Raw genomic sequence first — 23,988 nt, forward strand, 5'->3', positions numbered from 1 at the left:
TGTCCCTTTTTAAGTGAAGAGCATCTTGGCTTTCCCAGCCTTTGAAAGTGTCTTCGCCACATAAAACTGATGTACTCACACACTCACAATCTTTCATTGCAGTTGTGAATCCTATCAAAGTCTCTCTGCTTACAAGGCTAACACCATAGTAGGTGAAATTGTTAAGTCATAACTGTATAAGATAAGCCAACCAGATGGAGGATAACGAGAAATGAGATAATGACCATTAGGGAAACTTTAGCTTGTCAAGAAATAAGAGATGCGTCTTAGCTGACATGCTTATCAGATATTTTATGTGGCTAACCATATGTCAGCTCCTGGAAAGGAGTGGGCTTGTGTTATATGTGTGGCACATATGTAACTCTGTTATTTTCTTGTCGCCCTGTGTGCAGATGCAAGAAGCCTCGGTGCAGGGGGGTCAGCAGAGTGGGAAGGCATTACTGCCTCCCCACGCTTTGGCACTGTACCAGCAACAGATCACCATGGCTCATGGGGAGTCCTCCCAGGAGGTCAAGCTGCAACAACAGCAGCAGCAGTTTCCAGGCCAGCCAGGCAAACAGCAGCCTTATACCCCACAGGCAGACAGAGACAGGGAGGCTCTGCACAGCAACAGCCCACGTGTTCGCCCGCGCAGCCCCTCTGCCGGCGAAAAGGATGGTATGCACACCTCCATCACAACAGAAACTTCTCTTATTGCCTAGAAACTATATTTACCTGCTGAAGTTGCAAACACAAGTTCTTCACAGTTTTAGGTTTTCAGCTTGGATCCTTTTTATCACTGTTCTGTATGACCTTAGTGTCACTCCACTGCAGGGTGTACAGCTTGGTGTTTTATGAAAACAAGATTAGAGGATTAATGAAATTATTTTTTTAAAATGAGGTTAATGAAAATGCAGTACAACATGCTGTTCTAGTTGCATTTGATCTAGTTTTACTTTGTTGGTCCTTGCTACATCCTGTAACCTTGAGTCTGTGTACTCTAGTGTTTAGGGCATTGAAGTGTTTCTGGGACACTCAGGGAGAGGGAACTGATAAATGATCTGGTATTGCTATTGACCCAAAAGGGAATACAGTCTGGTTCAGTGCAGTTACTGTAAGCTTGTTGAATGGACTTTTAAAGGTCCACACAAAGAGAGGTCTTTTATAACCAGCATGTGCACGGCAGCTGTGAACTCCAAAGTCCTTTTTCATTCATTTATGCTAACATAAGGACAGATATAAACATGTATTCCAGCTGATATTTATTGATATTTTTCAGCATTTAATCACCGTGTGGGGGAAGTAATAGTTACAAGTAAGCGCTTGTGGGGATTTAAAAAATTGAGGATTTGATGATTGTAAAAATGCTGTGAGGATTTAATGATCTGTGGTGTGCTTATGTCCATTCAGAGCAATGAGAAGCAGTTGCTGCTCCTCCTGCAGGGATTAAGTAGGTTCATCAATTGCCTTTTAACTTCTCCTCAGCTGGATTTCACTTTAAATATTAGCACTGGGATGGTGTGATTGTATTAAGGAAGGGTACTAATTCAGTGGCGTGTCACTCTGTCTGGGAGGTAGCATGAGATATTCTTTGTAATTCTTATGACAACATTGATGAAGGTGTGGACAGTAGTGTGTTGGTAATGGCCAAAGGACAACTTCTTGGATTAGTGGATAACCATTTGTGTGTTGTTACCTGGTCCTGACTCTCCTTGTGTGTCACTGTTGCAGAAAAGCCCCCAGCATTCTCTCCACACAGTGAAGCTAAGAAGCAGGCGCTGGGCCCTGATGACCCGAGGACCTCTAACTTGGGGCGCTCAGTTCTATCCCCTTACCCTGTGTCCCAACGAGACATGTCCAAGAGCACTCATGACCAGCACCTGATCCACTTCAACTGTGAGCATTCTCTTTACATCAGCGGTCCCCAATCCCCGGGCCTCAGACCGGTACTGGTCCGTGAGTCGTTTGGTACCGGGCCGCGAGAGTTGAGGCTCAGGTCTGAAATGTATGGTTTTCAGGGTTTTTATCGGTTTTCAGCGTTATTTTGTTATTGTTTTTATCGTTAACTCAGTTTTCCTGGGTCTTTTCACGTGTGTTATGAATAAATCTTCTTTTTTTCGGTACCGGTACTAGTTTTATTTTGTTGTATTTATCCGCGACACCTTAAAGGCCGGTCCGTGAAAATATTGTCGGGCATAAACCGGTCCGTGGCGCAAAAAAGGTTGGGGACCGCTGCTTTACATAATCTTTTATCTGTACTGTGAGAACATTTAGCAAATCCATGTCTACTTAACTTGCTTTTTTAAGCCTTTTTCTAAAGATCACTTGCTCAAATCTCATTCTCACAATCTCATCCATCTGCCAGCGTTCCAGCCATCAGGCCACCCCTCACTGCCGCAGGACAGCGGAAGGCTAGCAGCAGTGAGACCGCTCACAATGCCAGAGCCTCCACCTCTCATTTCCTCCTCCAAGCCAGGAGGCTCTATCACACAGGTACAGCACCACACCAATAACATTAAGTAGACATAGTTTGAGAGTAGAAATCATGTAATTGTTTTGATCAGTGATCCTACATATTGTTCTTATGACCATGTACATTTTTTTTAAATTAAATAAACAGGGCACACCAGTACAGCTGCACAGCCCAGCTCATGGGTTGGACCATGGGAAGATGCCCTCCGCACCGATGGGGGTGCCTTGGATGGATCAGAGGAAAGGGGGTGAGTAAATCTGGCTGAGGGGATTGATACTCTCTCATTATTGTGCCCTGCCCCTCTCAGCAAGGTCTGCCTTCAAAATGAGATTTTACTTTCAATGAGACTTTTACCTGGATAAATAAAGGATAATAAAATTGTCCCTATTCATTTTGTTCTCTTTTCTCTCTGTAATCTAATATATAGCAGGTGGTTTTCCAATAGTAAAGCAGGAACAGCTGTCCCCTCACAGCTCATCCTCCCAAGCTGATAACCTGTCAGCCCAAGGGCCATCTCATGATAGCGCTGCTGGACGTGGTGGGTGCTCTCTTTTCCCACTGTTTTACTGCCACACTGATTATAAGCAATAAGCCACAGATTCTGAACAAAGTCAAATCATGACTTGCTTTTTATTCCAACACACCAAATTGGGAGTGACTTTTCTAAATGTACTGAATGTAACCTAGGCTAGACTTTCAATCTCTCTCTGTCTGGTCATTCATCTATCTGTTTATTATAAAGTCAGTGGGTAGTTGAGTTCACTGATGTTGGGAAAATGTGAAGATTGGGAGAAACTGCCCAAATCTGTATGTGCAGAAGTGATTGTACTCGGTGATGCTTCAACTTTTTCTTTTCGGGTGGTCTTGCAAAACAGTTTCAAATATTTATTTCCAGTTAAATGCATTCATCTTTTTTTACTCTTAATGTGACTTTACATGTTGGATTAAAGTGACAGCTGTCTCTCTCTTACTGTCCTTAAAGCGTCTATTTCAGCTGTTCAGGGGGGTAGTATCACTAAAGGCATCCCAGGGACCAGACTGCATCCTGATTCCCCAATTCCCTATCGAGGCGGCTCCATTACTCAGGTGAGTGCTGACCGCTGAAGTAGTCCTTGTAATAAAGCTGCTATACTGGAGTTAAAAATGCTCCAGTATAAAGTTCAAAATTGGTACAAAAGTAGAGAGACAAACTCTATTCAGAAAATAACAACAGGCTCATTTGTATTTTCCAAAGAATTTTACTCATGTAAAGGTTCTTGTTGTTTCCACTGAAAATACTCATAGGCTGTTGGTTTGATGATGTAACCTACAGATAATCCCTGACCACTGTTACAACTCTCGTTGCAACAGTCTCCCATATGTACAGTTTGTTGGGTGGGGCAATCCTCGTGTTTGTTAATAATATTCTGCTGACTCTGTTCTAGTTTGAGTTGTGCATTACAACACAACTGGAAAACGGTTCTCTTCCCCTTTTCGAGGAACCTCCGAGCAACCTTTCAAATTCACTGAACACGCTTATAAATAATTCCCCAGTATGCAGGTTTAGAAGTGACCTGCTTTTGTTTGACATCATAACTAGCACGTACGGCTAGGATCTAAATCAAATCAGTTTCTTAAGTCAAGCTTAAAAGTTCATTTTTGTTCCTAAGTGAAGATATAAGGAGAGTGCTTTTCAAGCGGTGCTACTCCTGTGCAGTCCTCCAAAATCTCAATTGCACATTGCTCGACATAGATGACACTGTGCATTGGTTGAATGCCCATTTGTTAATAAACAGGCTGGGAAAGGGAAAGGAGTGACAGCAGAGATCTCGAGAAAATCAAAGATAGGGGGAAAAAAATACAACATGAAAAGCAAAGACTGCTTCTGCAGGAGTCTTTGTATGTTAAAACTTTGCTCTTCCTTCTGACTGATGGGCCAACAACAGCCCACGGTCTTGTTATGTCACACATTTTTGACACTGCCTCCACCTAGCAAGGTGCTTGCTGGCTCCAACTCTATTCCAACCACATGATTGATGTCATTGACCCTTTCGTGTTATATCTCAAAACATGAATTGGCTTTTATTGACTTTAACCTCCTAGGATCTGGCGTCCACATATGTGGACATCACATTTTGGGTTATTTAGACCAAAATACTGAATTTTGCTCTACAAGGGCCTGATTATCCACTTATGAGGACATTATACTGCTACTGTTCTATCAAGATTTTAAACGAATATGCTCATATGTGGCTCTCATTTTTCTTAAAAACAAAAATAAGCCAAAAAAAAATAAATCTGGTAATTCTTTGTTTTTACATTCATCGGGCCCCAATATGTCCAAATATCAATGAAAAATTAAAAAAGCATGTAGTGGAAGAGTTCGGGTCTTAGGAGGTTAATATCGACCATGTCTCATATTTCTGTAGGGGAGAATTTTTTTTGCAATAATTATCTTTATTGTTTTATTGCCCAGCCCTAGCTCACCATTTCCCCTTGTAATACTGAACTGAAACTAACACTGTTAAATTAAGTCAAGGTTCATAGTGACAGCAGCATGTACAGCTCATACACTGACGGGCCACGCATTGTTAGCAGTACTTCATTGGTTCATTTTGATGCCATCACTGGTTTCTGCTCATAAAGTTGAAGGCTTTATGTCTTTATACCTGCCAGAGTCAATTTTAGCAGCCTTCATGCGTCTGAGCTTTGTCCTTTTGATGGAAACGAGAGCAGCAGAGCTGGTTAGAGGTCATAAGGCTGGTGGATTTCCGTGGTGCTGTGACATAACTGCAGCTATGGGTGGCCCTGTCACCTTAGCAATAGGTACACAATGTACCGCATCTGTTCCCTCTTTACTTTATCTATTTACTCTAGGCGCGGGCAAAACCAGTCATTGATATGCCCACTGTAATATCATATCCAGCTGCCATACTGGCTTCTATCTGCTGTTGTGGATTAGTAAAAGGAGAGATAGCTGAAAGTGTAACATCTCCATTGTTAGAGGGATACCTTTTTAGTGTGCAGGCTACTGTTCAGTGCATGAATCCATATAGCATTGATGCCTCTTCTTAAAGGGTAGGTGCGGGTAACTTAAGTCAGCGCCATCTGATCCTATAATAAGAAACCATGCTAGTCTGGCCTCGTCCTTCCTCAGTGTCTTCTTGGAAAAGCTGCAAGCAACACAGTAACAATGTTCCCTAAGCTACTACTTTTCATGTCCACTTTAGTGACGTGACTCAAGTTGTGTGAGTGGGTTCACTTGATGATTCCTCTGAAATGTTTAACCTCAAGCTGTACTTATTTTTAACTTAGTGTTTTCCTTCTTTGACATAGTTGAGTCTGATTAGACTCAAGAACAGTCAGCTTAAATTTCCATAGATGTTTGTTCACTTGTTTTTCTTGTTGTTTAGTGGAGTAATTGTAAATAACAGTTTAACACTCGTGATATAAAGTCTGTCATTTCCGTAACATTTTTTGTTATGACGTTGGCACTGTTTAGTTTTACCGAAATGAGGATTGTTAACCAAGTCTGCTTGTAGTCAAGGTTGTCTGCTGTGAGGCTTCACTGTCATTTGCATATCAAAATCCTAATCAGACTTTTTTTTTTTTTTGATTCTCTGCTACAACACACTGATGGTACAAAGTACAGGTCTCATTTCTTCTTTTTGTTTTCCACAGGGGACGCCGGCTGATTCGCTGTATAAGGGAACCATAGCGCGACTAATGACTGAGGACAGTGCCAGCCGAGTTGAGAGGGAGCGCGATGAGGCCCTGTCTAAAGGACATGTGCTCTATGAGGGCATTAGTGGGCACATTCTTACATATGATCGTAAGTAGCACTTGGCCGTATTGTCCTACTTTTTGCTGTGTTGCTTTTAGTTAATCTTAGAAATAATATTGATTCAAATTGCACATACCTTAAGAAATACTGTCAGTATATTTACTGAGATCTTTGTCATTTATAGGCTCAGCATCTCAGACTCCTAAAGATGAGGGCCGAGGTGGAGGGCAGTCTGGGGAAATCCTGGGCCTCAAGCGTCCTTATGATGTAATGGAAGGAGGCATCTCGAGGGGACTGCCTATGAGGGAATCGTTGTCTGCTGCCAACTGTGAAGGTAACAGATGACATATAGAGGTTTGACTTTGATTGTTTATGAAATAACTCACCATAGTCTTACACCTTACCATTCCCTCCTTGGTCCCTCCACCTCAGGACTGATTGGACGAGCCATGCCTCACGATAGTGACAGTCCCCACCATGCCTCTTACAAGGACTCTCATCACATCCGTGGTTCCATCTCACAAGGTAGCAAGCGGTTTACTTCCAACGAGATTTTATTTTGAATTCTCATTTCATCCTGGTGAAGTACTTAAAAAATGTCCTCAAGCAGAACATACATTAAAGGAGAATGTTAATGTAGCCTGTGTTTTTGGCGACCCCAGAAAAGACTGATGCTGCTTTACCAGTCACCATTGGTTTTGTGATGGTGCATGGTTAAAGGCGTAACAGGTTATTGATTGATGTAGTCCGTGTTCTCATTTTATCTGACTCCACTCCCAGAGCTCCCTCCAGTGAACTGAAAGCCAAATTTTTCTGTTGTTTCTTCCTTTACAAAGAAATGGATAGTGCTAGCTGACCTGAAGTTATTTGCCTAAAGAGCAGCAAATTAAGCAGATCTCGAACCCAAGATTATTCAGCTAAGCTTATAAAACCTTTGTGTCTGTCGCTCATGTTTCTTTATCCTTTGGCTCACGTATGGCTAAATTATGAAAAGAAATGAGAACACTAGGCTTCCTGCTCTTGTTTGAAGATCAATAATAGTCATATATTAAAATTTCAGGTATACCTCGTCATCTAGATCAGGATAGCTACATGAGGAGGGAACCTAAACAGATGAAAAGAGAGAGCCCCCCACCTCGTGGGCCTGGCTCTTTGTCTGATTCTATGAAAGGCCGAGAGACCATAGTGAAGGAGGCTGGGCGCTCTATCCACCTCATTCCCAGGGAAGAGCTCCGACAGCCTGGAAAGGAGGGCATCATTGTACAGGTACACACTAAAGATAATGCTAATGACACATGTAGAGACAATCAAACACTTCATGCTTGCTAACTGAGTTAATTCCCATTGTGGTCTCTGAAGGGAGCGTCCATGAAGCAGGAGGTGGCTAGTTCAGGGAAACGTCATGATGTCCGCTCCATCATGGGCAGTCCCTACCACGGTACACAGTCACACCTGGAGATGCGTACTGAGAGAAGCCGATATGAAGACGCACCTAAAGGGCGCCCCAGTGCAGTGGTCAGTACAGCTAGTCCTATATCGCGCTCTTCTCCACTGACGCTGGGGTCAGAGCAGGGTGGCAAAGCCCATCACAGCCCAGTGGGCTACGATGATAAAGGAGCCTTAAGGACACCTTACCCTGGATCCTCACATCGTAGCTCCCCACTGTCCAGGGAGGCAGGTCAAAGGCAGCATGAGGGTAAGTATATCACATGCTAAAATGATTGAGAGTTTGTAATTTAAACGAAAAAAGAATCAAGAAGTATATGAAAATGCATAAATCGTGTATATGTGTGACAGGCATGTAAAAGAGTTGTTCTGTACTAAAAATTATTCTGTTTCTTATTAATTTTTTGGGGGTTTTTTTTCCCCCCCACCAGTTTCCAGTAAGAATCTGACTCAGGAGCGTAAAGCCACACCAACCCCCAGAGAGATGACTACCACCAAATCACCACTTTCCACTCTTCCAGATCAGCAGACCCTGTTTCCGGGTCTGGCACCTGAAATGTACCGTCACATTTCCTTAGCTTTTGATCCTGCTGCAATGGGTCGTAGTATCCCAATCGACTCAGGTACTGTGTCCATTATAGTGTGTACATGTTGCCTCCATCCTCATTAGAGAACAGTTTAATCATCTGCAAGGCATTTGTGTGATGATGTGATCAGAGTTTTACTCCAAGTTGAGTGACTTCCTGACAGATCATCTTCTTGTTTTTACACAGCAGCATACTACTTGCATAGGCCCCTTGCTTCCGGCGGTCCATACTCTCCCCACTACCCCTACATCATCCGTGGCTTTCCTGACACCGCCGCCCTGGAGAACCGGCAGACGCTGCTCAACGACTATATCACTTCTCAGCAGATGCATCAGTGGCCCGCAGCTGCTGCCATGGCTGCACAGCGCTCATCTGACATCATGAGGGGCATTCCATCACGTGACCAGGCTGTCCCCCTGCCCTACCCTCCTCGGGGTAAGGGCAGTCACTAACTGAAAGTGCAGTCAAGTGTGCTGCACCTGCACTACGAATACAAATAGGAGTATGAAACAACAGCAGGGTGGTTGTTATTAATAGAAGCACCTGCAAGCCAAAATTTAATGTTAGTGCTGTTCATGCTCTGAGTTATTTAAATCAATTTGGTGGACAGTTTATTTATAGTCAGCTGATGTGCAGTAATAAAGCAGCATTTGATTTTGTCATCACACTCTGTGGGAGAGTCTTATTGTCCTTTATTATGGCATTTTCCACGATTTTCCTACAAAAACAAATAAATATAATAGAAAAAAACTGAACTGCATTAGTGGTTGCTGAAAATTTGTCATGTAGGATGATTGAGGGAGCTGCCAGTCAGATTATTTTCCAATATAACGCATTGAAGGAACACATCTTGACTCATTTATTACTTTGTCTTAGAACACTAGAGCAGAATCTATTAAGGGTTTATGTTTTAGTAATTTGCTTCTGCTTTCCCATTTATCTGTCAGAAATATAGAATTTCACATAGTCAGTCCATCATTTCAGATTTAATAAATATAAATATCACATTCCCTCATAAAACATTTGCATGACTGTTGACAGCCTCTCATTATTTTTATGCCCTGTAATCAGCTGACCCTTCTCTGTCCTCTAGGGATCATCGATCTTTCTCAGGTATCACACATACTGGTCCCTCCCTCTCCAGGGACAGTGGATCGCATCCCTTACATCCCTGGGACGAGCACCGGCTTCCCTGGCAGACCTTACACCACCTCTCCCATCTCACCCGGTACAGTTCATTTCACTCAAGCAGACTCACACAATAAATATGTTGCACTCTTTTTATTTCTAAAGTTCTCTTTCTCTCCCTTTTTTTTTGCATGTGCAGTTGGCTCCTCACACATGAGCAAAATGCAAGGCACAGCCTCATCTTTAGAGCGTGAAAGAGACCGTGAACGTGACAGGGAGCGGGAGCGTGAAAGTGAGAGGGAGCGGGAGCGGGAAAAGGAGAGGGAGCGCGAACGGGACCGTCAGAGAGATCGGGAAAAGGAAAGGGAGCGCGAGAGGGACCGCGAAAGGCAAAGGGACCGGGAGAGAGAGAGGGATCGAGAGCGTGAGAGAGACAAGGGCGGCTCTATTGGAAATGTGGAGCATGCCCCCATCTGGCGACCAGGTGTGGAGAATATGGTGTTCTTCATTTTTATTTAAGTTACGAATCTAGTTTGGAATTTGCAAAGTTATACGAGTCTGTTTCTGCTACTTAGGTACAGAGCACAGCTTGTCAAGCAGCAGCAGCAGCGTAAGACCTGCGTCCCAGCCGCACAGCCACCAGCACTCCCCAGTGTCGCCTCGTACCCAGGAAAACGTCCAGCAGAGGCCAAGTGTCCTGCACACTGGGGGGAAAAGTCTTTCTGTCAACGAACACTCCGGCTCATCTGTGTTACGGTAAACTGAACTTTAACACAGAAAATTTGAATAAACAGATAAAAAGTTGTACGCGGTTTTTGTTTGTTTGTTTTTATAAATACAATTCGCTTTTTTAAATGTGTTTGCTTTGTTAGGTCCATGCCCTCAGGGTCATCCCACTACCAAGCTTACCCTAGCCATCTCCAAAGGACAGGTGTGCTTTCTGAGGCCTACCCAACTGCCATGGATTTAAATGCACCCAAAGAGCAGAGTCGCGATGCAGGCAAAAACAGGGGAGGTCTACCCAAACATTTTCAGGACCACCATGGCCCATCCAGTAAATCTGACCCCAAGCTGTCCAGCCCCAGCCCAGGTGGACTATACCCCGGGTCTTATACCTCTGCTTCAGGCCGTCCCCAGCACCTACTGCCTCTGCAGTCAGACAACCCTCCTGGCCGTGGAGAAAGCGGTACACCTAGTAGGGAAAAGACTCAAAACAAACAGATGTCCATTCAGGAACAAGAGCTCCGATCACTCGGTAAGACCACCATGACTGCGGCCAACTTCATAAACGCAATTATTATGCGTCAAATTTCTTGTGAAACGGGGATGCCAGAGATGGGCTCGCTTGTTGCCAGCAGCGCCACTAATGGTAAGACGCTCTGGATCCCAGGGGTCCCCCCTCATCACCCAGACCCACTCCCCCGTCAGTCTGTGGCCTATTGCACGCTGTGGTGGTTGGCATTATCAGATCAGCAGAATTCATTTACATTTTTGTTTCAATGCTGTAGGGGGTTTTTTTTGCCTTTTTTCCCAGTTTCTCCCTTTTATAGACTTAAAGTCCACCAAGGGTGCCCTCTGGAAAGCCTTACTTCTAGCTTTCCCAAATTGGACAATACTTGATTAGATTAAATTTTTAAAAGAATTTGGCGAGCTTGAATGAGTTTTGATAGTGTTTTTGTGAAAACTTGATTTTTCCAAGAAGATCCTAGGTGTCCTTTAAGGTAGCTAAAGCTGGTGGGACATTTAGGTTGAGCATCCTTTGCTGCTTATGTTCATTTTATTTCCTAAGAGGATGTGACTTGAATTTAACATGTGGCACCCTCCTCCCTGTCATTCGGCTGCTTACATTAAGAAAATATTTCACCACAGACAGTTAGATCATCAGAGTAGTATTTTTATACCCTCTGTTCAGTAAGACTGCTGTGATTCAAACATATGTAACTCAGATGAAAAAGAACATTGAAATAGAAAATTGGTCTGATAGTTTCATTAAACAGGAAAAGCATTACCATCCACCAAACTCACTCCCTGGGGTCCCAGAGTGCACCAGTGTTGCAGAGAAGGCAGGTGGGAAGGGGAAGTAACACGGCAAAGACTGGAGACACTTTCAGCGAATCAGGGGGAGGGGGTACTACAGCTTCTGGCCTTCCAAATCTGTGCATGTTCCTGTTTTACTGCTCACTGTAATCTATGCTGATTTATTTAGGTTTTCTTTTTTTTGGATGTTGCGAGCTAATGTACTCGAGAAGCATGCTTGTCAAAGCTGATGAGATGGTTGAGCTAGATGACAACACCAGGATGATGTTGTTCACAAAACAGTAGATGGATCCACAGAGAGAAATACAGGTGCTTATAAAGCTGCTGCTGAAATGAACCCAGAGTCTCTCATGTGTTTTCTAGCTAACAACAAAAGGCAGAGCTTGCTGTCCCCACAGGATCACTCATTCCCTCTCTGGGATTCACAGAGTCAATCCTGGTCCCCTCTTTCAACTTACATCATCCTCTGAAATGAATAATGTAGTGTAAGAGTTGTGTAAGAAAAACACGTAGCGAGATATGACACACAAGGGACACAAAGTCTTGAAATCCATGTGCTGTAGTGCTCTCGAGAGCTTACAGGGAGAATGTTTTAGACCCTCGACTGAATGGAGTTTCTGGAGTTAGGTTTTGTACTCTAGTATGATAGTAATAGCCTATTTCTATTCATAACATGCAGTACACACTTTTTAAGTCCCTCAAGTGATATAAAGGAGGATGTAAAAGTGTCTTTTTGAACTTCTTCATTTCAGTTACTGATGCAAAACCTGTCAATTTTAGCACCATTTCTGGTCAAAGATGAGTTTGCCAAGGCTGTATGCAAAGTGTGCACTGAAAATATCTTGAGACCTCTTCACACTTACTCATATTTAGATATATTTTCTTTTTCTTCTTCTTCTTTTATTTTTTCCAAAGCCTTGCACCTTGAGCCTACAAAAGTCTGGATGAGTGTAGAGACATCTCAGGGAAAAAAATGCTTGTTTTCTTTAGGACATTCCAAAGGTTTGGAATTATGTCACCTTAACCTGAAAATCCAAACTAATTTTTAAAGTGTGTGTGTGTGTGTGTTTTCTGGATTCGACTCTTAGCTATGACACACGGTCTTTACCGTTCTCCATCTGAAGAGAGACTGTCTCCAGGCCAGCAGCCCCAGTCCCCTTGTGTCAAAGGCAGCCAAAGGGTGGTCACTCTGGCACAGCACATCAGCGTAAGCCCTCTCAACTACTGCATAAAATAATCTAATAATTAGAAGTGCTTTATAAAAGAAGTTGGCGTTTGTATTAAAGCAAATGCATGCATGTCGAATGTGTTTAGTTTTCTTTAGAGTAAAATAAAATCCTTACACACGGGTCTCCTGATAGAGTTTATCTCAGACAGTGTTGTGTAATGTCTGATGTTGATAATCTTCACCCAAACAGGAGGTGATAACTAAAGACTACAGGCAGAGCCAGCAGCAAAGCTACCATGGTTCTCCTGTCCTGGACTTGACCCGTCCACCCAGTGCCTCCCAGCCCCCTCCCACTTCACAGGAGTCTGTTCAGGGGACCCGCTATGCCGAGGGACCTGGTGGAGAACGCAACAGAGACCGGTAGGAATCTCTGTTGGGTACAATTAGTGCATCTAACCTTTTGTCTTATCTTAAATAAGTGATAAAAAGATTTTTATGTCATAGAGTATATGTAATGGATAATCAAAGTTATGATATTCATGCTGTTTTCCAGATCTCCACCTCAGCCTAAAACATCACCTGTCAGTGTTTCTATTGACGGCATCGAACCGGTGTCTCCTGCTGGAGCCAACTCTGAACCTGAAGTCCAGAGAGGAGCCTCCTACCCCAGCGAGCAGGGAGAGCAAGGGTAAGTTTGGATTTGGGTTGGAGCAGCAGCATGAAAATCAAGAGTCCGCTCCAAAAAGTCCATTATGAGCACAGTTTATTTACATTTAGCACCACTAATTAGATTATTTCACTGAGCAAATTCTGTAACACAATGTCAAAATTTTGGTGCTGGTCATGAAATAGTAGCCCACTGTTTTATGCTTGCATATATACTGTACCTGTCACATGTGTATGTGTAGTTTAGTCATGTTTAAAGGACAGTGACAGACTCTGACATTGGATTGTGGTTTCCGGAGTTTCTGCTCCAGATAACAGAGTTGCTTCTGGGTTAATAAACCTACTTTTTATTTTCTTCAGTCAGAGAAATAGGAAACTTTAATGATTGCGTATCTGTTTGGCAGCCTTGTTGCACTGGAAAAGTTTTTACAACCGAAGTGGGTGGCATGATTGTCACGTAATCCTCTGGGCCATAAATTGTGATTGCCAGGTTTCAGCATTTATTAACAACTGATTGTGCTGTGTTTCATCTCTGAGGTAGGAGAAAGGAGGAGTGTTAATGTCAATAAAGAGCATCTGCTCCTTGATAAGGTGGCATGACCTGATGCCTTGAATGTAGCACCTTAACTGTTTAGGAAATTCTCAGTATAGAAGGCAGGTACCACAGCTGAGTACAAAAAATGTGGGCTTGTCGTCACAGCAGTGCACACCAGTAGATAGTTGGATAAATGAGTGTTTTTTTGGTTGTTGTTGTTTTGGATTTTTTTGCAATTTTAAAATGATGAAGCCCTTATATTTACATGTGTGCTTATTAAATTGTCTTGTCACAGGAGTCGGGTTAGTTTGTGTCTGTGTGCATGTTGACATCATAGTACTTTCTCTTCTACAGGATGGGTTCCCACTCTCCTCCAAATGCCTCCCAGCCTCCTGCCTTCTTCAGCAAACTGACTGAGAGCAACTCGGCTATTGTGAAATCAAAAAAACAGGAAATCATCAAGAAGATGATTTCAGTAGTGGGAAGTGAAACTGATTTCAGTAAGTCTGACATCAGGACTGGTCTTACAGAGTGCTCAGTAGTAAACAATGTTATTCTAATTTAAATGGAGCGTAAATAAGAAACCCTGTTTACACTTTCAGATGCTGGTCAGCCTGGAACAGAAATCTTCAATATGCCAGCATCTACAACTGCAGGTAATCATTTAAGCCACATTGCTATTAATAAACAGCAGAACAATGAGTGAACGTTTAGGCCGAGATACCCGTGCCTTCTTGATAATAATGGATCGGCAGCTTTACCTAAGAATTGCATAACTGGCATCATCAACAAACAAAAATAACTTTGCATTATCATAAAGTCAAACATTCAAAATGCAACTTGCGCTTGATCTTCCTTTGTGTGGTTAATACAGGGTCTGCAAGAGGCAGATGCTACATGAGTGTGAAGTAAAATAAATGTAGAAAGAAATCAGTCATGTTGATATTGTTGACCAAGTGCAGAAATTTCATTTTAGCTCTGTTTTGTTTGAAAAACCAGTCTTTGTACTTACACAACTACACCACATTTGATTTAGGTTTAAGCAGATTGATGTCCACCACCTTGGCAGACTTTAATCTGTCATGGATCACAGCTATCAGCTGCTCACTGGGGAACAGTGCTAGCTGCATGTTTTCAAGTTCTGCTCAAGTGTGCTGCAGGTGCAGTGTAGGCTTGACTTGGTCTCCTACTTGTTAGATATGAGAAAATGTATGAGAGCATCTATACATGTTACCTTTACAGTTTAAATTCCTCCTACAGTCTCACCATCGGTGAGGAAGCATTAGCTAACAATCCATTTCTGTGTGCAGACACAAAGCTCTGATTTGAATGCTAGCTTTGGCTAATTACCAACCACAGTACTTAAGACTGTATCAGCAAACTGTGCTCTTGGAGACTTGTACTGTTACGCAAAGTCAGTTTTGTGTACTTTGGCACATCACAACCGTGCAAGAGGCAGCCACGAAAGTTTGAAGACGTGCAGTTTAATGCACCGCTAGAATCAGTCAAAGATGGGTGTGGTTGGAATGGGCACATGTCTGAGAGCATTGTGGGTGGTGGTGGGCTCCATATCTCTGTGAGACGATCATCTTCTGCAGTTTTATGCTAGCCTGTGAATTCCTCTGTTGCTTAAATTTGAATTTAAACACATAGTTTTCATATAACTGGGCTGTCAATTATGACTCTGTTTACAGTTTCTGAAAGTGTTTAACAAAACAAACAAAAAAAATCCTGAGGTTTTTTTTGTTTGCTTGTTTTTGCCATAGCTGCAGTTTGCAACTGAAACAGTAGTGGACTGAATGAATATGTATTTGCCGTAGTTTCCCTTTCAGAGCACAATATTTAGGAAGGAGATAATTTAAACTAACCACAGAAAACACTTTACTGCATCAATCTTTAACGCCAGGGGAGGAAAGCATGTCTTAGTTTGTGCCTGACATAGCTGTGATATATGACACTAGGAGTGCTAATTTATTTGGAATGCAAGTGGGAGATGTTGGCAGTATTGTAGGCACAGGTGGATTGTTCAAGAGTGTGTTGCCTTTGCTTTGGCTCGGTCCTGCAGAACGTTTAGACCTGATCCTCACACATTTCTGCTGTGTAAAAAGGCTGGTATCTTAATGTAACTGAGCCAAGCTTGAAGTGAGCTGTTAGGAGAAAAACATTACCTGATACAAGAAGTATACATGACAGAGATGTATTACAGGCAGCAAAGGTACTTTTATCAGTAACAGAGTTCAGGTTTTGTCATATTTCTACAGAATTCAGTGCATAAAGAAAACCTTTAGTCAGCACACCTTCATGTATATATACTCCTCTCTAGTAATCAGTCATAGGATATTCAGATTTTGCTGAACTCCAAACAGTACCTGTCAGGTTGAGCACGCTTTTATATCAGGGCAAATATTTCTTCGGCTGTCGATCTCTGATCTAAATTGCCGTGCTGTTACTGAAGAGGAACACATGCTTGAAATCTGCGCTTATACTCTGTGTGCATTCCTCGCTCTCTCAGCCACGAATTTAAAAGGATGCTTTGATTCTGGAGTAATTTTTTGCACTAATTTTGTTCTCTAAGTCAGTTTGGTTCCAAACAGTGCATCTCCTGCCATTTCCTAAATACATTTTTAAGGGTTTTTTTTGTCTTTTAATCTTGAAGATAAAGAACAAGTTTTAGTAAGTCCATTAGAAATCTAAAACCAGGACAGAGTTGGAAATTGGCTTTAGTAAACGCTGAGTGGAGTTTTCTGGTTTCTCCACAGTCCTCTGCGCTCTAATACAGGTGCTAACAAGTGTGAACTGAAGCTGCTCAGTGGTTTTAAATTTAACAGGTGTTTTGCATAGTGGCCTACACCAAGGCTTTGATTGCTCTTTCAGTAACGAAGGTTCTTGTTGCCAGAACATTTATTTTTAACTTAACCTGGTTTCACTGCCTCTGCTGGGGTGGGTGGGTGTGTGTGTGTGTGTGTGTGTGTGTGTGTGTGTGTGTGTGTGTGTGTGTGTGTGTGTGTGTGTGTGTGTGGAGAAGAGGCTGCAGCTCAACCATTTTTTAAAAAATTTATTCACTCAACGCTACATCTGTAACTGAATTTAAGTACAGGCTGGTTTATACCAACAAGTAGAAATCCTGTATTTTTTGATATCTTACTCTATTCACTGCTGATGCTCTTCGTCCTCCCTAACAGCGTTTTTACATTTTTTTTACTTTTCTGACCATTTTGCATCTCACTGTTGTGATTTTCGGCCAACTATTAACCTTTATGATGATCTCTTCTTTCACAGGACCTGTAAGCATCCGCCATAACCCAGCCCCAGAAACGCCTGGAAACTCAATAGGCCTGGAGGCCATTATAAGAAAGGCTTTGATGGGCAATTATGATCAATCCGAGGAGCGCTCTCCATCCAACGCTGCTACCCCGCTGAGCTCCGGTTTGTCTGCAGAGGGGCGAGTTGAAGACTCTTTGTCACAAGGTGCCAACACTTAAGAAACCTTCATACGTTATCTGGTTTGGATTTGAATCCAAAGGTTCAAATTTTACACCTACACTATATTTTTATAGAATTTGCATCTGTGCCATCTGATCAATGGCACCTTGCACTGCCCTTGTATCATGTTACCTAATGCTTGGCATATATATGGAAATCTCTGTGGCCAGCATTTCTGTTTATGGAGTGGTGTTTCTACTTAAACAGATGTCTCCATTTTAACAATTGGTCTAACATGCTTCTCATCTATAGTAATAAATATTATCAGTTAGCCGAATTATATGATCTGTTGTGCAACCGTACCGAAGTGTATTTTTGGGTTAAAGCAAGTTTTAAGTCATAAAGGAAGCACTATGGAGTTCTCTGTTTGTTGCCTAAAAGTTACGAAATCAACTGGCTGCTTCAGCATACACATCACACATGTCGATGCTCTTGTCATTATCAATACACTTATTGCAACCCAAGAATAGAGCAGCGGTGCTTGGTAATTTTCCTGAAATGACACGGTTTAGCTCTGTCTGTAATCTTGTTGACATTGATTAAACCTGCTCCTGAGTACGTTAGGCGTTACTGATGTGTTGCTGTGACAAACAGAACCATACACGTAAACATTAATGTTGGAAGCTATAGTTTATGTGGCCAAAGGTGGCTCAGAATAAGCATCTTTAAACGGAGTATACTGTAGACTCAGATCGGCGCTTGATCTCCTTTGTTTGCAGGAGGCGCAAAGTCCTCGAAGGGTAGTGGACGCTCTAATGGGCGCAAGGCAAAGTCTCCAGGACCAGGGCTTTCAGGAGGTGAGAGACCTTCCTCAGTGTCCTCGGTCCACTCAGAGGGAGACTGCAACAGGCGAACCCCGCTCACCAACCGTGTCTGGGAGGACCGGCCTTTGTCTGCAGGTATAAACCTTTGTGACACTGATTTCATATGAGATCCTGTAGGTGCAGTGTGAACACTTGCTAACAACTCTTTGGTTTTGCTCTCTGCAGGTTCAACACCAACTCCGTTTCCATGCAACCCGCTGATCATGCGTTACCCCAGCGGACCGATGCCTGCTCATTCACCCTCCTCTGGCCAACAAGGGAGCCAGGGACCAGGGTCCGGACCCGGACAGGGTCGCCCCTCCTGGGGGGAGGAGGAGCACAAACCTCTGCTTGTGTCTCAATACGAGACCCTGTCCGACAGCGAGTGACTGGAAACGGCAGATTAAACAGGACCTGCGTACGGTCACTCACCTCCACAAACACGGCATCCGCAGACCTTCCCACACCATTCCAACACGTATTTCCTCCATCGGTCATCGAGAATGGATCGCGTCCTCCTCTCATGCACCTGATATGCCAAACAGCGACGAAGTGGAGCACTGCTGCACCCCCTGTGCATGCATGTGTGCACGCACGTGTATGTATGTTTGCGCTTACATGTTATGCATTCACTCCAGGACTGCTCCAAAGGACAAATCACTTTTTCTTTTTTTTTCTTTTTTCTTCTTAATTTACTACTTTTCCTCACTGGCCTTATCGATATACACACATGGACCTCCACCCTTTGCGGGTATCCTGGTCTAATGTTTTTACACTTGTGTGGAAGGGACTGAGATTGTGTCGTTGGTCCGGTCAGGAGGCCGATGACTGCTGCTCTAGTGACAGATGATTTGACCTGAGAGCAGCGGCATACACACGGATGACCCTCTCGTATTTCTTCATGGTGAACTCCAGGTGTACGTGGCTTGAGCACTGCTACCACTACAAGAACACAGGCGAGGGTGGACAGGAGGAGAATCGACGTGTTTGTTTTTTCCTTGGGTTTTTTTCTTTTTTGTTGGTTTTGTTTTTTTTTTACTTTAAATTCTGTCAGTCCAGTCCTGTGTTTGGTGAGCTGAGACCTTTAGTACATTTTGATGGTGAACTTTTGATGGTGTCATTTTGTTGTAAGGATGTATCTTTTTTTGCGGCGGGGGGGGGCAGGCAGAGATTGTTATGTGGGTGGGTCATATCATTGGTTTACAGGGTAAACATGCTGTTCATTGCTGATGTCGTCACATAGTGGGGAGGGCCCTGGAGAAAAGGCAAAGCCCTATTTTGGCTTCAGGAATCCATGTGCGGAGAGATGATTTGCCAGATGGATGGCACTGAGACAAGTGACACTCTCACTGTTTTTTGTTTTGTTTTGTTTTTTATATATATTAACCATGTCTGTGTTTGTTGAAACGGTTTTTTGGATATTAAGCACTTAGTTGTCAATCTGTTCACAATGGCATTTAAGAAATTGTTTCCTGTGTCAGGTGGGAAAAAATAATGGACCCAAGAACTGCGTAGAAAATCCCACTGTGGAGGTCTCCTTCAACATCTGCTCATTTTGTTCTTTGGTCTTGCCACCTCTATTGTGTAGCTCCCCCGCACTCAAAGCGACAATCACATTTCGGTGATCGATGACTTAAGCCGCTTCGAGCCAGTTTGCAGACCAAACTTAAAGCTGCTTAAAGGCGAATTCCACAGCATCACTCGAGTTTCCTTGCATTAAAAAAGGTGACTTTAAAGAATTAAAAAAGAAGCCATCCTTCTATGACTCTTGGTCCATGGCAGCGTCGGGTTCCTCTGGCCTGCTAGAATCCCGTCTTGAAGCTGTCGTGACGATCTGACCTCTGACCTTTTGCTGCCCAAAAGAGGCACTAAGACTCGACTCCTCATCCAGGCAGATTTTGTACAGTTATGAGATATTCTTAGTGTTAAGTGCCATTTATTTTACAATATACAGTACTCAAGTGACGCACAATTTTTCTTTTTAGCCCCCACATGCCGGGATTTATACTGTCCACACAGGGAAATGTAAAACAAGAAACAAACAAAAAAATAAACAAATGAAACATCTTTTTTTCCTCCCTTCCCAATCCATCACTGCCTTAGCTTTTAAATGTTTCACTCATTCGATTTGTACACTAAACAAGGCAAAACTGTGTCAAATGACTGCTTACCTGGGCCTGCATCAGACGCTTTCTTAAACAACAGACCTATGACAAATTAATTCAAGTGTACTTCATTGCAGCTCCTGAGTTTGTACGAGTCAGAGGAGGTGGAGGGGCGAGGCGTTCAGAAGCATCCTGGTAGTTTTTACACGACGATATCTCACAATTTTAGCACATTTTCGTGCAGCGTTTTAAAGGTCACCCTAACTCTGTAAATTGATGTGAAAAGCTTCTGTTTTTTCTTCCCTGCCTGGGACTGGGAAGCAGCGGCAGTAAGCTCGTGATACTCGCAACACAAACATGACTGTTATAGGACTACCTCCTCTCCCTCCTTCATCCTACCTGTTGACGGTGAAGCATCTAGCTGGCCTTACCTGCAAAAAGCTCATCTCAGCTGTTTGAGGTCTCTTTCTTTTCTTTCTTTTAGTTTTTATTTTAAAGTTTTTTTTCTGTCAAGACTGATGGATGGTTTATTTCATCAGGCACGGCAGAAACAGTTTCTGCGTGTATATCACTTATCCACTGATGAAATTTAAGAATGTGACGCTAAACAGACTAAGCCATATCCAGCTGTTCCCTGACTAATATGTTTTGTTTTTTTTAAGTATACTAAAAATGAATTTTAACATGTATCCAGTTTGTTTTTTGTTCTCACTGTTTGTTCAGTGCACGCCTGTTTCATTTGGAAACCAGATTAATCATTCAAACCTAAAAGGACAAAGGCGATTGCTGATGGTGTTCCCTGGACTGTCCAGTGGTGGGGGGGTGGGAGAGGGAGGGGTGGGGGATTGACAAACAACACATTGTTCAACCATTTTGTGCATTTTTTTTTTTTTAATTATAACCCACTGTATAATAGCAAGGATTGTATATACAACTGAAGAGATGTAAATATTTATGTGGCTTGCTTCAAGGTTGGTATTACAAGAAAAGAAAGAAGACATATTCACATGGTTAAATTCTACATGCCCACCAGCAAGCTTTGTGGATAGCAGTGTAAAAATGAAAAACAAAAGAGACACTGCCTTAATGTTTAAATAAAAAGCTTATTGCCATTCATGGTCTCAGTCTTGTTATTTATTGGCAGGGGCTTTGAGGGGCTGCCATTTTCCATTTGTACTTATTACTGGAGCCTAAAGTAATGGTGGTTGATTTACAGCAGGGGGCGGTACAAGCAAATATTTCAGTTGCATGTTGAATGTCTTGTTGTGTGAGTTGTTGTTTTTTTTTTTCTTCTTAAACAGAAGAATTGAAGAAAATGGGTTGAGCTGCATTTTAAATTTAATGTTGCAGCTACAAAGTAAAGCTGCTTCATGTGCTCTGTGGAGATTTTGCCGAATTCAACAAACCCCGATAAAACCTAAAATCAACAGACCAGTAGAATTAAAATTCACTTTGTAATCAATAGGATATATAAGATTTGAGAGTCAGTAAGCATCAGCAGCACAGTTCCAGTTCAATCTGCTATATAATTATTAGGACTGACAGAAGAGACTGTGGTCAGAAATGCATCGTTGGTGTCTGAGGTTAGAACTGGCAGACTGCTTTGAGCTGATAGGAAGGCACCGGTAACTCCGATAACCACTGTTAGACCCAGAATGTATGCAGAAGAGCATCTCTGAAGGCTGGATCCGTTCTGCCTTGCATCTGCAGCTCAGGCTGGTGCTGCTGCTGCTGGTGTTAAGATGCGATAAATCACTTCTTTTACACCACACAGCACAGCCATCCTGAGCATTGCTGGCCGTTCCCATCCCTTTATGACCACAGTGTGCACATCTTCTTTTGTCAAAGCTCACATCATCTCAAACTGATTTCTTGAATGTGAGAACAAGCTCACTTTACTGAAATGGCCTTTCCAATCAGATTTCAACCCACCTTTGGGATGTGGGTGGGGCAGGGGATTCTCATCGTGGATGTGCAGCCGACAAATCTCCAACTGTGTGATGCCGTCACGTCAAAATGAACTAAATCTCTGAGGAATGTTTCCAGCACCTCATTGGGGGACTTAAAATTGATAGCATATCAAATTTGAGGTGAAGTTTCACAATAAAGTGAGAGTATATTTACCTGCTTGTGGTTTTCCTATTTTGTCAGCCGTCCAAAATGGCTCAGATATGGTGGGGCATGCTCTCACTACAACAAGCCTCTAGTCACAATGATAGTTTTTCTTTTACTGAGGTGCAGCTACAAAGTAGTTCCTACAGGAAGCTGACACTAAAAGGTTATCTAAGCCATTTTTCACGTCTCTGACGTTGTAAGCACCATGAAGCCAGCTGATAATAATTACATTGTATTCAAGAGGAAGCAGACATTTCCACAACTATTGATGTCTACAAAAGTAGAACACACACTAGAAACCAAGGTTATTATCAAAAACTAGAAGTGAAAAAACATTTTCGTTAACGGAAATAAAAATAAAAACAAAAAAAGGAAAACTGTAATGAGTGTTCACAAAACTAAAATTAACTGAATTTATAGCAAAAATGTGTTTAGTTTTCATTGATGTGTGCGTGTCATACAATAAGTCAAAGGTGAAAATGAAGTTTAGTTTCCAGATTTTTTTTTCTTGCCGTCTCATTATGCCAGCAGGTGGCAGTACGTTAGTTGAGTCGTCTGTGTTGCTCCGTCCACGCGCAGAATCAGGAAAAGGCGGGAGAAAGCGCCAGAGTCCAATTTGGGATTACTTTCAATATGACTGTGTTTTGGATAAAGCAAGTGTCTTGTAGTGGAAAGAGACAAATTATGAGGGACATTTCTAAAGGGAAAAAAAATCCCACAAACCTTAAAGTGCACTTGAAAAGCTCACACAAGAAGGCTAACCTAGCTTACCTTGAGAAAGTAAGGGAGCACGCCTAACCCTCATCCCCAGAAACAGACGCTAACCCCAGGCAAGGCAGCGTGATGCATCCCGAGACAACAGGACGGGGATATCTACACAACTGTGTGAGTCAATTGCCTTCAAAAAGTTTATCAATTCACTTGAACCAAAATTATGAACACCCGGTGCTGCAAGAGTTAATAGTCTCATTGGGGCCAAGATATACATTTTATAGTTGCCTGGTATCAATGGTTGTTCATCTGCCCTAATTTATTTATTTATTTATTTAAAGAACCCATGGGTGGGAATGTGAGTTGTCTGTCTCTGCGTGTTAGCCCTGTGACAGACAGGCGACCTGTCCAGGGTGCAGGGTATGGTAGCTGGAATAGCAACATACCCAAGGATAAGCAGAAGAGCATGACTGATATGATGAAACTGGGATTTTGTTGCACTTAATTATTGCAAACACAACTAAAACTATAACTGAAACTAATCAAAACTAAACTGAAACTAAGGATTTTCAAAAAAATAAAAACTAAACTAGCAAACAATTGGTAAAAACTAATTAAAACTGATATAAAATTAAAAAATCTGAAGTCAAAACTAAATAAAAATAAAAACTAATGAAAATTGCAAAACTATTAAAACCCTGCTAGAAACAAATAGAGGAAAAACTGTATTCTAACATTAATTTTGGGGTGAGCCTTCCCTTTTGGTGGTTTGTTTAAAAATAATAAATGTACAGTTTGGATTAACACACTAAAAGAAAAAGCTTTTTATAGATGAGGTCCTAAATGTGAAAGTGCGGTCAGGCCCCGTTTGCTGCCTCGCCACGGGAGAGACGGATGAGGCGCCGAATGATGATGTGGGCTGCAGCAGACTCCCATCCAAAAACCCGCACCAACACTGGCAGCAGCAGCTTATGTTATTTTTGCTGCAG

At 42.5% G+C, this 23,988-nt stretch overlaps 1 protein-coding gene across 4 annotated transcripts in view; it reads left to right on the plus strand.

The window, feature by feature from the left end:
• ncor2 (nuclear receptor corepressor 2) overlaps positions 1–21,285 on the plus strand; it is a 92,636-nt gene extending 71,351 nt beyond the window's left edge. The window contains exons 22-46 of one of the 4 annotated variants that reach the window (XM_014335073.2): positions 393–657; positions 1,711–1,875; positions 2,345–2,472; positions 2,600–2,699; positions 2,880–2,990; positions 3,435–3,538; positions 6,113–6,263; positions 6,400–6,549; positions 6,648–6,740; positions 7,276–7,481; positions 7,575–7,911; positions 8,093–8,284; positions 8,435–8,683; positions 9,342–9,476; positions 9,576–9,860; positions 9,952–10,132; positions 10,249–10,631; positions 12,502–12,620; positions 12,832–13,001; positions 13,135–13,269; positions 14,137–14,282; positions 14,385–14,438; positions 17,062–17,250; positions 17,985–18,164; positions 18,255–21,285. In XM_014335073.2, coding sequence (XP_014190559.1) covers positions 393–657; positions 1,711–1,875; positions 2,345–2,472; positions 2,600–2,699; positions 2,880–2,990; positions 3,435–3,538; positions 6,113–6,263; positions 6,400–6,549; positions 6,648–6,740; positions 7,276–7,481; positions 7,575–7,911; positions 8,093–8,284; positions 8,435–8,683; positions 9,342–9,476; positions 9,576–9,860; positions 9,952–10,132; positions 10,249–10,631; positions 12,502–12,620; positions 12,832–13,001; positions 13,135–13,269; positions 14,137–14,282; positions 14,385–14,438; positions 17,062–17,250; positions 17,985–18,164; positions 18,255–18,457 — 4,431 coding nt within the window. In that variant the 3' untranslated portion in view covers positions 18,458–21,285. The remainder of the gene's footprint in view (positions 1–392; positions 658–1,710; positions 1,876–2,344; positions 2,473–2,599; positions 2,700–2,879; positions 2,991–3,434; positions 3,539–6,112; positions 6,264–6,399; positions 6,550–6,647; positions 6,741–7,275; positions 7,482–7,574; positions 7,912–8,092; positions 8,285–8,434; positions 8,684–9,341; positions 9,477–9,575; positions 9,861–9,951; positions 10,133–10,248; positions 10,632–12,501; positions 12,621–12,831; positions 13,002–13,134; positions 13,270–14,136; positions 14,283–14,384; positions 14,439–17,061; positions 17,251–17,984; positions 18,165–18,254) is intronic. The other 3 variants (XM_042222805.1, XM_014335074.2, XM_042222806.1) reach the window with 3 other exon arrangements.
• The last annotated feature ends 2,703 nt before the right edge of the window (positions 21,286–23,988 follow it).

Source organism: Haplochromis burtoni, unplaced genomic scaffold, assembly GCF_018398535.1.
Source record: "Haplochromis burtoni strain Fernald_Lab_line unplaced genomic scaffold, NCSU_Asbu1 Contig_95, whole genome shotgun sequence".
Taxonomy (NCBI): domain Eukaryota; kingdom Metazoa; phylum Chordata; class Actinopteri; order Cichliformes; family Cichlidae; genus Haplochromis; species Haplochromis burtoni.